The sequence below is a fragment of the Epinephelus moara genome, chromosome 9 (assembly GCF_006386435.1).
Source record: "Epinephelus moara isolate mb chromosome 9, YSFRI_EMoa_1.0, whole genome shotgun sequence".
NCBI classification, from domain to species: domain Eukaryota; kingdom Metazoa; phylum Chordata; class Actinopteri; order Perciformes; family Serranidae; genus Epinephelus; species Epinephelus moara.
In genome coordinates, this window is record NC_065514.1 from 11,494,729 (window position 1) to 11,507,172 (window position 12,444).

The 12,444-nt window shown below is 40.4% G+C and overlaps 2 protein-coding genes across 3 annotated transcripts in view; both read right to left on the reverse strand.

The window, feature by feature from the left end:
- The window catches only part of cacna1bb (calcium channel, voltage-dependent, N type, alpha 1B subunit, b), a 257,510-nt gene extending 255,642 nt beyond the window's left edge, over positions 1-1,868 (reverse strand). Inside the window, exon 1 of the mRNA XM_050053130.1 lies at positions 1,807-1,868. Within this exon, the coding sequence (XP_049909087.1) occupies positions 1,807-1,867 (61 nt within the window). The 5' untranslated portion in view covers position 1,868. The remainder of the gene's footprint in view (positions 1-1,806) is intronic.
- A 4,225-nt stretch (positions 1,869-6,093) lies between these two features.
- The window catches only part of ehmt1b (euchromatic histone-lysine N-methyltransferase 1b), a 40,304-nt gene continuing 33,953 nt past the window's right edge, over positions 6,094-12,444 (reverse strand). For both annotated transcript variants that reach the window (XM_050053136.1, XM_050053137.1), the window contains exons 24-26: positions 9,600-9,678; positions 9,104-9,279; positions 6,094-7,540 (exon numbers count right to left, since the gene is read on the reverse strand). In XM_050053136.1, coding sequence (XP_049909093.1) covers positions 7,351-7,540; positions 9,104-9,279; positions 9,600-9,678 — 445 coding nt within the window. In that variant the 3' untranslated portion in view covers positions 6,094-7,350. The remainder of the gene's footprint in view (positions 7,541-9,103; positions 9,280-9,599; positions 9,679-12,444) is intronic.

A 12,444-nucleotide genomic window follows, 5' to 3' on the forward strand; every position in this document is an offset into this window, starting at 1 on the left:
TCCGTTGTTCCCAGGGTCTTATGTTCCCCAGATTTTTATATATAACGGGAACATGACAAATGGTCCTATGTTCCCAGGGTCAGCTGTTCCCAGAGTCCTATGTTCCCCAGATATACATAACGGGAACATGACAAAGTGTACCATGTTCTGAGGGTCCTTTATTCCTTGGATCTATATACATAATGGGAACATGTTAAGGGTCCCATGTTCCCAGGGTCCTATGCTGCCAGCGTCCTGTGTTTCTCAGATTTATATGCATAATGGGAACTTGACAAGGGGTCCTTTGTTCCCAGGGTCTTATGTTCCCCAAATTTATATACATAATGGGGACATGACAAAGGGTCCTATGTTCCCAGGATCCTATGTTCCCAGGGTTCTATATTTCTCAGATTTATATACATAATGGGAATATGGCAAAGGGTCCTATGCTCCGAGGGTCTGATGTTCCCCAGATTTATATGGCACAAAATGGGAACCCAGCAAAGACGTTCATCAGCTCTGGTTCCACTTAATATGACATGGGTTAGGTTAGGGGCCTAAGATCATGACTCAGAGTAATGAAATTGTACTGGAAAAGGTCTGTCAGGAGAACAGTTCCCAAATTAATTGCAGCTCAATACATTAAAAAACTATTGTAAGAAGTAAAAAAATAACAACCAACCAATTACGAAAGGGAAAAAAGAGGTCTATGGCCAAGTCTAATTCCCATTTTTAAACAGGTTACGGTTAGTAAAGAGGTCAAAGGTCACGTTAGGGCGAGATGTACAACACCTAACTATTCCTATCTCAGAACAGGTTATGGTTAGGAAAGGGGGGTCTGAAACTGCAGTCTTACTTGTCAATTTTAATCTTACATTTTAATCTATTTATGGCTCTTGGTCTGATGTATTGATATGCAGAGTCAACCAAGCTATTTTAGGGACAGAGAGTGACAAGAAAGTGGCAGAATATCAAACCGGGGAACTTAGGACCTTGGGAACATAGATACCCTCCAGAGATGAATCAGCCAGTCCTTCAATTTAAGTTTCTCTCTCGAAATAATGAAACACATTGTTTAAGAGTGATTTAAATAAAGCATGAATCTCACTGACCTGTGTGTTTCTTCAAGTACAATATGCATTTGTCTTCGTCGCTTTAGGCAAAGAGCACAATAGGCTTTTATTCATAGACATCTTCTCATGTCACAGCAGGAAAAGCACAAGTGGAATTAATCAAATTAATGATGGCCGAATTCCATTTGGTTTCAGTCTCCTGGTATTGTGCATGCTGGCTCACTGTCACACTGTCATGACTTACTGGAACACTTGAACAGGACAGAACCATCGCTGATGTTATTAGTAACACCTGTGCTTCTCCTGCTGGGACAAGTCAAGATGTCTGCTGTGAAACAGGCTTTGCGGTCCTTTATACCCAGAGTTAACTATCCACATCAAATAAAGACCAGTGCAAAGTGCATTTGTGAACTTTGAGCTAGTAGTGACTCTGATGTGAAGGCATTGCATTAAAAAACAAGAACTAAGAAGTCAACACAAACCTTCAAACTGATAGAACGACTTGAATCTTTGGTTTATAGTTTCCACCTCTATGATTCACATGAAAAGAGCTCAAGATAAAATAAATTTTGTATTGCAGAAATGTGTGTCTTCTGCTTTTCTATCCTGTTAATCATCTTGAGACCTCTGAGGAGAGGCCCTGCCAGTCACCCAGGAGCCTTCACTCAGGATTTACCACCCTGATGGTTGTTATTATGATAAATAAAGTTAATTAATGCATTTAAATAAAAGGTAGGAACCAGAATAAACATACCATAAACCACAGTGGATCGTCTCTCTGCCCATCTGGAGTTGTAAGGAAGTGTCCTCCTCATAACTGCTCTCCAGGGTTACTGAAATAAATCCAACTCACCAGTGGACTGTTGAGCAGCTATTTGACCCTCACACAGTCCATGTGTGTCTGCCTTGCAGGAGGCACCGGGGCAGGGGCACCAGAGACAACAAAAAGTTTCTCCCACCTTGGAATGCGGAAAGGCTGCTTCCTGTCCTGCCAGTTAAGAACCTCGTTATCAGGCCGACCGTCTTCAGTGCTCAAGGAGAAATATCTCTGATTCAATTATCGGCTCTGTTTTTCGCCGTCCGCCCTGGTAACCAGGAAGGGAGCAATCATCGGCCAGTTTATGAGACCTAAAAGGCCCGCAGATGTTTCGCTTCCTGCTGATTCGTTTTCACATCAGTGCTACAGGGGGACATTTTGAATCAAGATCCAGCGGGTGTTTGTTGCTCCAACAGCTGATTAGATTTATGTTTTTACAGGTTTCTCCATTGATTGAGTTTAGTTGCAGGAGTGGGAAGGAACTAAGTGTATTTACTCAGGTACTGTACTTACAATGTTACGTATCTAAGATTTTAAGACTGTGATACATCAGTTTTCAGGCACTCTAAGTAACTGCATTTAAACTCCACTTACAGCATGGTTCTAGAGATGGTATTGTCAGGACGACTGGTCTACACAGAAAAATCAAACAAAAACTGGACGGATTGCAGTGAGATTTTGGTACAGGGATTCATGACCAACTATCTGAAAAACAAATGGCATGCCCATCTGTCTCAGCTGTACTCTGTAATTAGTGCTAAGTAGCAAATGGTACCATGCAATAAACAAGACATTACTTGCAGCATGTTAAAGGGACAGTTCATCCCCAAATCAAAAATACATATTTGTCCTCTTACCTGTAGTGCTATTTATCAATCTAGATTGTTTTGGTGTGAGTAGCAGAGTGTTGGAGATATCAGCCATAGAGATGTCTGCCTTCTCTTCAGTATTATGGAACTAGATGGCACTCAGCTTGTGGGGCTCAAAGCTCCAAATAATACATTTGAAAAACTCAACAGCAATGTCTCTCTCCAGAAATCATGACCTGGTTACTCAAGATAATCCACAGACCTTGTTGTGAGCAGTTTCATGCAGGAACTATTTTCTTTCTACCGAACTACACCCACCAACTGTATAACAACACAAAAGGAAGTGTGCATCTACTCATGGACAAGCGACTTGATTTTAGGTTCCTGCATGGTTGCTCACTATCACCCTCACAGATAACTTGAGCAGAACAGAATCATTGTTACTGTCATCAGCAACACCTGCGATTTTCCTGCTTTGATAAAACAAAATGTCTGCTGTGAAAAGGGCTTTGCAGTTCTTTCTACCCACAGTAAAGAGGCTTGGATACAGGATTATCAAGGCACATCCTTTCTTATAGACCCCAAAGAAAGGAGGATATTATCTTAAACCAGTGTAGACTTTTCCAGCTAATCTCTCTTGATAATCACAATTAATTTTTCCCGCCACTTACCCTACATAAAATAAATAATAGTCTATACTCAGCCTAGACACAATCTTACGTGTGACAAGTCAAAATGTCTACTGCGAAAATGTCCTATTATACGTTATCCCTTCTTAAAGGGAAATTTCGGTTTATTTCAACCTGTCTCCTATCGTCCTAAATTTGTTTCAAGTGACTAGTGACATAAAAATAATAGTTAGCATGTTAGCCGTTAGCCTAGATACAGCCGGGGCGCATAGTAGCGTCAGACCTGTTAAAATGTAAGTGAAAGGGCAACCTTCAAGTGCAAAGTTAGTCCACTAAACAAGCTTTTTTTCCACAAAGACCGCCTCATATCGTTAGGATAAATGTCAGAGAACATATAGAAAACGACATGTAAACGTGTTGTCTTACCTTACCGGTGTGCTGCCATGTTTGTTTACCATTTAGCTCTGCTTTCCAAAGCGCGGCCGAAATATATCTCGCGAGCTCTAGATAAAGCCCAGCTGGATACTACTCCAGGTGGAGGTGTCTCGTCCTCGGTCACATCCAGACCTTGAAAATAAGGCTGCAACCGGTCCCATTCCTTGCAACAGAGGCATTCCTCTTCTGTGGGCACTGGGGCACAGCATTCACAGGTACACCACCAATCTCCAGAGCTACGCAGCCTTGCAGCAGCCATTCCTCCTCTCTCGTCCTCTACCTGTTGCGCCTCTCTCTCTCTCCTCCTCCGTTCTTCAATTTCACGAAGCTCTTCGTCAGTGTATTCTGGCTCAAATAAATAAGGGCGGCCATCAAACTCTGCAAAATCAAATTCCTCCTCCACAAAGTCGAAGTCTGGCAAAAAGTCAGCCATTATTCTATAAATCTTTCATAAAATAAATGAATGAACTTTTCAGGCTACTGTCCGGTTCTGCCTTCCAGCTGTTGCTGCTTGTTCTTGCGAGATTTCGGCCGCGCTTTGGAAAGCAGAGCTAAATGGTAAACAAACATGGCACCACACCGGTAAGGTAAGACAACACGTTTACATGTTTTCTATATGTTCTCTGACATTTATCCTAACGATATGAGGTGGTCTTTGAGGAAAAAAAGCTTGTTTAGTGGACTAACTTTGCACTTGAAGGTTGCCCGTTCACTTACGTTTTAACAGGTCTGACGCTACTATGCGCCCTGGCCGTATCTAGGCTAACGGCTAACGGCTAACATGCTAACTATTATTTTTATGTCACTAGTCACTTGAAACAAATTTAGGACGATAGGAGACAGGTTGAAATAAACCGAAATTTCCCTTTAACAGGTGCAGATGTCCTTCAAGCATGTTTTGTACATGTCTCCATAGTCCTAAAATAAGGCTGAATCAGGCAAATAAGTGAGAACAAATGTGTGGGAGGACCATAGTAGTGCAGTTGGGCTACACATTGTTTTTTTTTTTAAATCGTCACCGTGATGTCAACTTGTCTGATAAATACATTGTGAAAGATGGCAATATCACACTCTGGGAGTTTTTGAGAATGTTGAAAGACACTATCAGTACAAGACTGGACTTAAAAGAAAAACTTTGCCCACCCCAAATGACCATTTGTATAACAATTACTTAACCCATATTTTATGTTGAATTTTTGAGGAAATTTTGTTTTTCTCACATGCTCCCATGGTGAACGAAGAATCCAAAAACTGGGAAAAATCTTGATGAATTAAAGTCATAAGCAACTGCGTTTCACAACAGCAAAACTGTATCAAAACAAATGTTTACAAACTCTCACACACAACTCGTGCAGTATAATCCAAGTCTCATTGATCCAGTCGTATGCTCAGTACTTCCTGAACAGACAGGTCTTTCCAATGGGGAACTGAACTAAAGATCAGACTTACCCATGCTCTTTTCAAAGCCAGACTCCATTTACAAAAACAGTAATTTTACCTCACTGAACACAGGAGCTGCTGGTCTAAAATTGCCTATGGCGTCATTCCATCAAGAAATTTCTCCATATTTTGGATTCTCCCTCCACTGGAAGCATGCGAGGAAAACATTTTTTTGTCAACAATTTAACAGCACTGGGCAAGAAATTGAAATACAAGTGGTCATTTGAGTCCAAAACATTCCTTTAAAATGTATCTACCATCTTTAGTCCATCAATAGTAATATCATCGCAATATTCAACTTTGTCACATCTTTCCTCATCCTGCAGTCCCTGTGTCGGACCTTTAACATGGACTACCTTTATTTGTGTTTGTCATTATCTTTAATTTTTAAAGAGCTCTCTAGATGAAATGTGGTTTGCAAATAAACTTGCTTTGGCATTTACTTTCACCTGTAATGGAGTCGTTCTGTTGTGCCATTACTACTATCTCCACCACTGGTAAGCTGAAGCTTCTAACAGTTTGAAATGAGCTCTTCAGCAGCACGGCACAATCTGAAGGCTTTGAAAATCAAAACTCATTAAAGCAAACAGAGTGTGGGAAGTGTCAGCAGCTCCGATGCCACAGCTGCTCCAATATTTCAGCGCCGGGCCCTGGGCCCGTCTGTCAAAACTGAGCTGCTGCTCGGTTCGTGCTGGGTCAAACTGACTGCAGGCTTCAGTTTGAAGATCTTTCAGTAACGTGTTTGTGGTTGACAAGATAAGGAGCTAAAAAGCAAACTCTCCCTGGACCTGAAGGAAATCTGCCAAGTGACAGAGCTGCAGAAAGAGGCAGTGTGGTGGCAACATTTTCAGGTAGCGCTGCAGCAAACAGGCTCGCCTTCCAAGAGAAAGTAACAAGTAGAGCGTCTCAGAATAAATGCATTAGTAGTAAATTTATTGAAAAAGATACAACCAATTAGATGGATGGTTCACGGTCCAGAAATATGTAACAGAACGTTATGGAAGTGCATTTTTATAACCTTTTTTTTTTTTTTCATTTATGCCTTTCAAGACTTTGCACAACAGTCACTGCTTTACTAACAACATTTAAAAAGACGGGTTGGCTCTGTCGGCAAAATCATGAAACAAAATTAAAAATAGCTACAGTAACTACAATTAGAAAACTTGAGTTAAAATTAAACATAAAAAACTTAAAACGTTCTCTTATTTTACAAACTATGTTCACTGGGGTAATAAAAATGAAAACAAAAGTAAAAACTTTTGTCAGCACCATTTTCTTGTTTTTCAAACTCTGTTTCGATTTAATCAATTCTTCCACAGCTGTGGCAAAATGTCCGACACACTAAGATCCCCTTAAACATGACAATAAAAAGGTCAGCCAATTTATTCAAACTAGAAACGCCTCATTTTTGAGGAATGGTACAGCGTCTTTCTTTCAATCTAGATGCGCTGTAGTAGCAAATTAAAAAACAGTCCACTTTCTGCACCATGTCCGTGTCTGTCCCATCATTACAGTTAATCCAGCAATTCATAATCAACTATGGTGGCAAATGTTGGACATGTCTCTTCAAACACCGCAACAAAGATGGAGTGACACAAAGAGGTGGCAACATGGTTCAATATTTATCAGCTAATTTTGCTGGAATGGTTTATGATAAATGACCACAAAGGTCAAACGAGTTAAACCCAGCTGTACGCTGAGGTTGTCTTTCCAAAAGACAACGATACCCTCATCCCCGACCCTAAAGTTCCTTGATCATGACTCTATAAGAAAAGCCATTTAACAATTTCAACCAATCACCTTAAAAAAAAGGACAAAAAAGACTAAATGCACAGTTCTCCTTCCCAGTAAAGTTATGTATGAAATGTAAAGACTTTTTTATTGTCCCTGTGACATTTGATTGCTGTGCGTGATGTCGCTGCCCCCTGCTGTTCAAGTTACACAAGGTGGAATAAAGGAGCACTGGGTTGTTCCAGGATTTGATTGTGCATCTGGGTTTGTGTGACGTTTTTACGGCTTCTCGCGAAGGTCGATGGTCCATGGTTTTAATCAGAAGTGGAGATACAGTAAAAGTTCTCTGATAAAAGTTCAAGGAGGATGGAGGCAGGCATCCTTGAGTGTCCGTCAGTCACATGTACATGTAGCTGGAGCTTAGTGTGAGGAGGGTTTTAGGAAGGGCTGGAGGGACTGTTGGAAGAGCTGGTGTCAGGTGACGCGCTGGGCTGCTGCTGGTCCTCCGGTGTGCTGTCCGCCTGCAGCGACGCCATGGCCGCCGACGAGTACTTGCACTTTGAAGAGCCGCATTCGCAGCTGAACAGCTTGCTTTTGACTTCCCAGAAGTGGTCGCCGTAGTTAAATCTGAGAGGGGAGGATGACAAAGCAGATGGTTTTAGAAAAGTATTGCCTTTTTAGGGTTGAAATAACAACTTTTATTGCACGGTCACAGGTCTAATAAAATCTTGGTTACAATCAGGCTGTTTGGACGGCAAGGCTCTGATTTGGCCGTCAGTGGACGTGGCTCACAGTGTTGAATTGGTGGCCAAAGATTTCACCAAGACTCTGTCACAATTTGCGCCTGAGAGAGCCCTGAATCACACTGTACCAGGGTCTTTACTCAACACCACAAAAGCAAAGTGGTTTATGTTTCTTTTAAAGCAACATTGGCCATTGTCTTTATAGTGTCAGGACTGTGAGTCCTTTAGCTCTGGCTATTTCTCACCCTCAACAATTAGAGGAGTCGAGCTGCCACAGGAGCAGAGAAGAGGAGCTGCTGCAGGAGCTGGTATATGCAAGCAGAGAGCCAGTGAGGGAAAAATGCATTTAGTCCCGGGGGTGGTGAGGCTGGAAATGGGACAGTGGCTCAAAGTGCTGTGGGGCGGAGCATCCAGGAGCACTAACACACTGTCACAATCTTTCCTAAATAACATTAGCAGGAACGTACACTCTGCTGTCGGATTGGCGTCGTTTTCACTACAGCTTGTGTCAGGCCAGTATAAACAGTCTGCAACCCTGTATTTGTCTGTTAGCTCACTCTTGTCCGGCCTCATGCTCGGTCACTCTCTTTTTCTATTATTGCTTTGTCAATGTCCTCTTCGGTCTCTTCGCCTCTGTTATGATGTCCAGACTGAGAATACCACAAGTCCCACAAATAACTAAAAATAATAGATTTAGAAAATACATATTAACAAACAAAAAAAAAACTCAGGGAAAAAAGAAAAAAGCTAGGGAAAAACTATATTTGTAATTATTATTATTACATATTTAAAATTATGGTACAGAGTTATTATAATTAATTATTATAATTTTCAAGCATTTTTTTTCCAGGTAATTTCCTAATTTATTTTTACTAATTTTCTTGTTTTGAATTTTCTCTTTTTACTAATTTCTTGCAATAATTTTGTGCCATTTCTTCTTTTGTTGCTCATAATCTTCTTCCCATGTCTTCAAAAGAAATCAAGCCATTTTGCTCAGGTTTCAAAGGTTTAAATGGAAACATTGGAATCACGCATACAGATGAAGAATTGAGAAGTCAAAATTAAAAGCAGTGCCAAACAGCCGAGCGAGCTGGTGCTGTAAAGTGTTACACTTTAGCGACCCAACAGTGACCCTCACCAAAGCCACATAGTGTAAGAACAAGCATTCAGGGTGCTGAGTGGGAATGAAAGAGACATCATTCGTCTTATTACAAGTCAGTGTACCAGACTGTTATTTTAAGCTACAAAAAAGTTGCATAAAGTTGCTTTAAATACTAATTAGGCCTCCAACTGTGTCAGCTCTCAAACTTAACAGAGCCTTGGCCACTAAACTACATCATTTTGCCATCATCACTGGAATCAAATATTTATCTGACGCCAACTCAAAAATCCTGTGTTTGTGTCTAAAAGACATCATGTCTTAAACTGGTTAAAAAAAAAAAGTTACCCAAGCTCCTCTCCAGCCTTGATGTTTTCACTGGCAAAGAAGGCAATGTGTGGGAAACGAAGGTCCTGGTGCGTCGTGAACACTCGACAGGCAAACAAGTTGGGTTCGCACATGTGATTGAGGAAGCGGCTGATGTTTCCATAGAAACGGGCATCGATGCAGTATAGATCCTCGGGCTGTGAGGGAAGGTAAATCAAAGACTCAAACCAAAAGACAAGCTGCGAGCTGAAAGAAGTATTCTGCATGGAGGAAATCTCAAAGTAAAAAGTTAAAGAGAACATTATGTTTAAGGGATAGTTCAGGTATTTTGGGGTTGTATGGGGTTCTTAGTCATAGTCAGTGTATTACAACATCATCATCTACATCACTTCAAAAAGATCAAACTATTCCTCCAAAGTAGAAACTACAAAATTATGGTTTTCATTATTTTCTTTCCATTGACACCTTCATCCATTTCAGAACATGTTCTCAGTGTATTAATGAGTCGGTTCTTTACCTTATCATCCAGGCTGAACAGGTAAGTGTCATTCTGCCTCATCTCTGCTTCTGCTTCGGAGATGATCTCACCCACGTACCTGTTCAAAAGCAGGCGGCGCGTCAGTAGCTGCAGAAATCACTGATGTTGTTTACAACATGTCAAGATTTTTATGAACGTGGAATTAGAAGGTTTTATTCAGGAAGACTGCAGTTCTGAGATACTGAGCTTCAAGATTTTACATCCGTGCTGGTAAACCTGTGATGTGTTTTCAAATATCAAAATATTCAACCCAAAGATTATTTTTAATCGAATAAATAACATCAAATAGACACTATTCAGCACTAAAAGATCATGAGTAAGTGGATGATTCAAACTCAAAGTTATCAACTTCATCACATTCTTATTAATCAAGTCATAAATCAACCTTAATAATTTAGTTTTCCCCTGAATCCTTATAATGAGCAGTGAAAAAGTTAGCCTGTGTATGTTGTCACCGCTGTTGTTCCTTATACACACAGCACAAAATAAAATGTCTTTATTTCTCTGTAACTGGTTCTGCTTCAAAACTTGACTTATATCCATTCGGCACTGACCAGCTATGCAACCAACCAAACAAAAAAGTTAAGAAAACAAAATGGCACACAAACTAACAGTGTAGTAAACATCAGGGACCGTAAACGCACATTTTTAACATGACCTTACAGCTGAATGCAGTCTGGAGTGTGCCAACAGAATAGCTGTAGCTTTTTAAGTAATCATCATTAAAAAGATATTTGAAAAGTGTGTTTAAATGGTGCATTGAAAAACAGCTCTGTTGGTTGCTCTTGATTCAATTTCAATTTCAATTCAATGACAGGACAGCCCGAAGCGTGAAAGGGAGAAAGACAGGGCCCAGCAAGCATTTTTTGGTTTAAAAAACATCTAATAACCGTCTACATCAAGACCTGACGTCTAGGCTAAATCACGGCTAAATCTGGGCTGTCAGTGAAATTTTGGTAGACGTNTTTAAAAGTGTGTTTAAATGGTGCATTGTTGGTTGCTCTTGATTCAATTTCAATTCAATGACAGGACAGCCCAAAGTGTGAAAGGGAGAAAGACAGGGGACGACATGCAGCAAAGGGCCACAAGCCGGAACCAAACCCTTGCCACTGCCTTAGTTTACTCAGAATTCGTAAAAGAGGTTTTGATATAGTTTTGCTGTTATTACAAGCAGTCGCCTATGATTTCAAATCATCAAGAATGTTCTCCGTTCTTGGATTCTTTGGTCTTTGTTCTCTTTGTCTGTTGGTTTGGTAATCTCAGCCCTAAAAACAAGACCAAGTTGGAAAAAGTGGTCAAGTTGTGCTGTAAAATCACTGGTGTTACTTTTAATAACCTGCAGCATCTGTATGAGGCGAGGGTCACCTCTACAGCTCTGTCTATTGTCTCAGACTCTCAACATCCCCTCCATGTTGAGTTTCAGATGGTTCCATAAGGGCGGAGGTTTTGCCTCCCTAAATGTAGCACTACAGATCGTCCTTTATTCCGTCTGCTATCGCTTATCTTAACCAGCAGTGACCACTAATTGTCAATGATTCATCCCTGACAGTGTGTGATTCTGGATTCTGTGCATTAGGTATTGTACTGTCTGTTTTGTTTGAATTTTTTAATTGTTTAACTACTCTCTGTATCCCAAATTGCCCCCAGGAACATAAACGTTTTACCTTACCTACATGTAGAGGCATGCAAGAAAAACATTTCCTTCACAAATCAACATAACATGGGATAAGTAATTAATATACAGATGGTAATTCGGGGGCTGAAGAATTGCTGTAAGTGACACTTCTTACATGTCACTTGATCACAGATGCAAATTGAAAATATTACAGCGGAGATAAAGAAATATTGTTTGTCATATTATCATTGGTGTTAAATAAGTGTGCCTGCAGCATTAAGAAACAGAATTAGTAATTGTCAAATTTAATTTATCTATCTATTCTATGTATTCAATGCAAACCAACTTTAAACAATTAGAATTTTATTGTGTCTGTGTATCCAAAGCCTGATGTATCTGACTGCTCTGTGCCACAGAGCCACACTGTCACACTGGGTGACATGTTCCTGATTACCATGATCACATATGCTGTAGTTTATTTTGAGTCAGTCCCACGTACACCATCCTGCCGCCAGAACAGAACTCACGAAAGCATCAGATGTGTATAATCCGCTACTGAAAATAGTCCCCAACATATTTCCTCCTGTTTGAGTCACGTTAATTAAAACTGCAGTGACCAGCTGTTTCAGGAAATGACTGAGCCTTCTGTAAAAATGACACTATTTATTATTGGGTGGTTTTAAAGATTTACGTGATATAATTGGCACTGAGAGCCACAGACAGAGTGGTGTACAGATTGTAAATCCCCTTGAGGCAATTAGTGGTTGTGATTTGGGCTTTATAAATACTGTTTACTTGACTTATCTTTGAGGTCACTCTACTTTCATTAACAACAAAAGTTCATATAATAGAGGTCCACTGTGTCGCCATTTTATTAAACCAACAACATTTAGATCAGCAACTTGTTTCTTAAAATAACTGCCAAAGAAAACTGAGGATTTTTGTGTTGTTCTGATACGGCACACAGAGTTGTCATTAGAAAAAAACACTAGCAGTCGAAAATAGTTACTATACATTAGCAGGATAGTGACTGGCACATCAGCAGAACACCTCAGTGACACCGACAGCACTTGTGAGTGTGAAAAAGCAGAACGCTTAACTATATCTGAGCTGCTACCGTCTGGCAGGAGGTGCAGAAACTGCATGTGTGAGAGTAGCAGGTTTTGCCTGATCTGCCCAGATTACTAAATACATGAATAATCACTCACA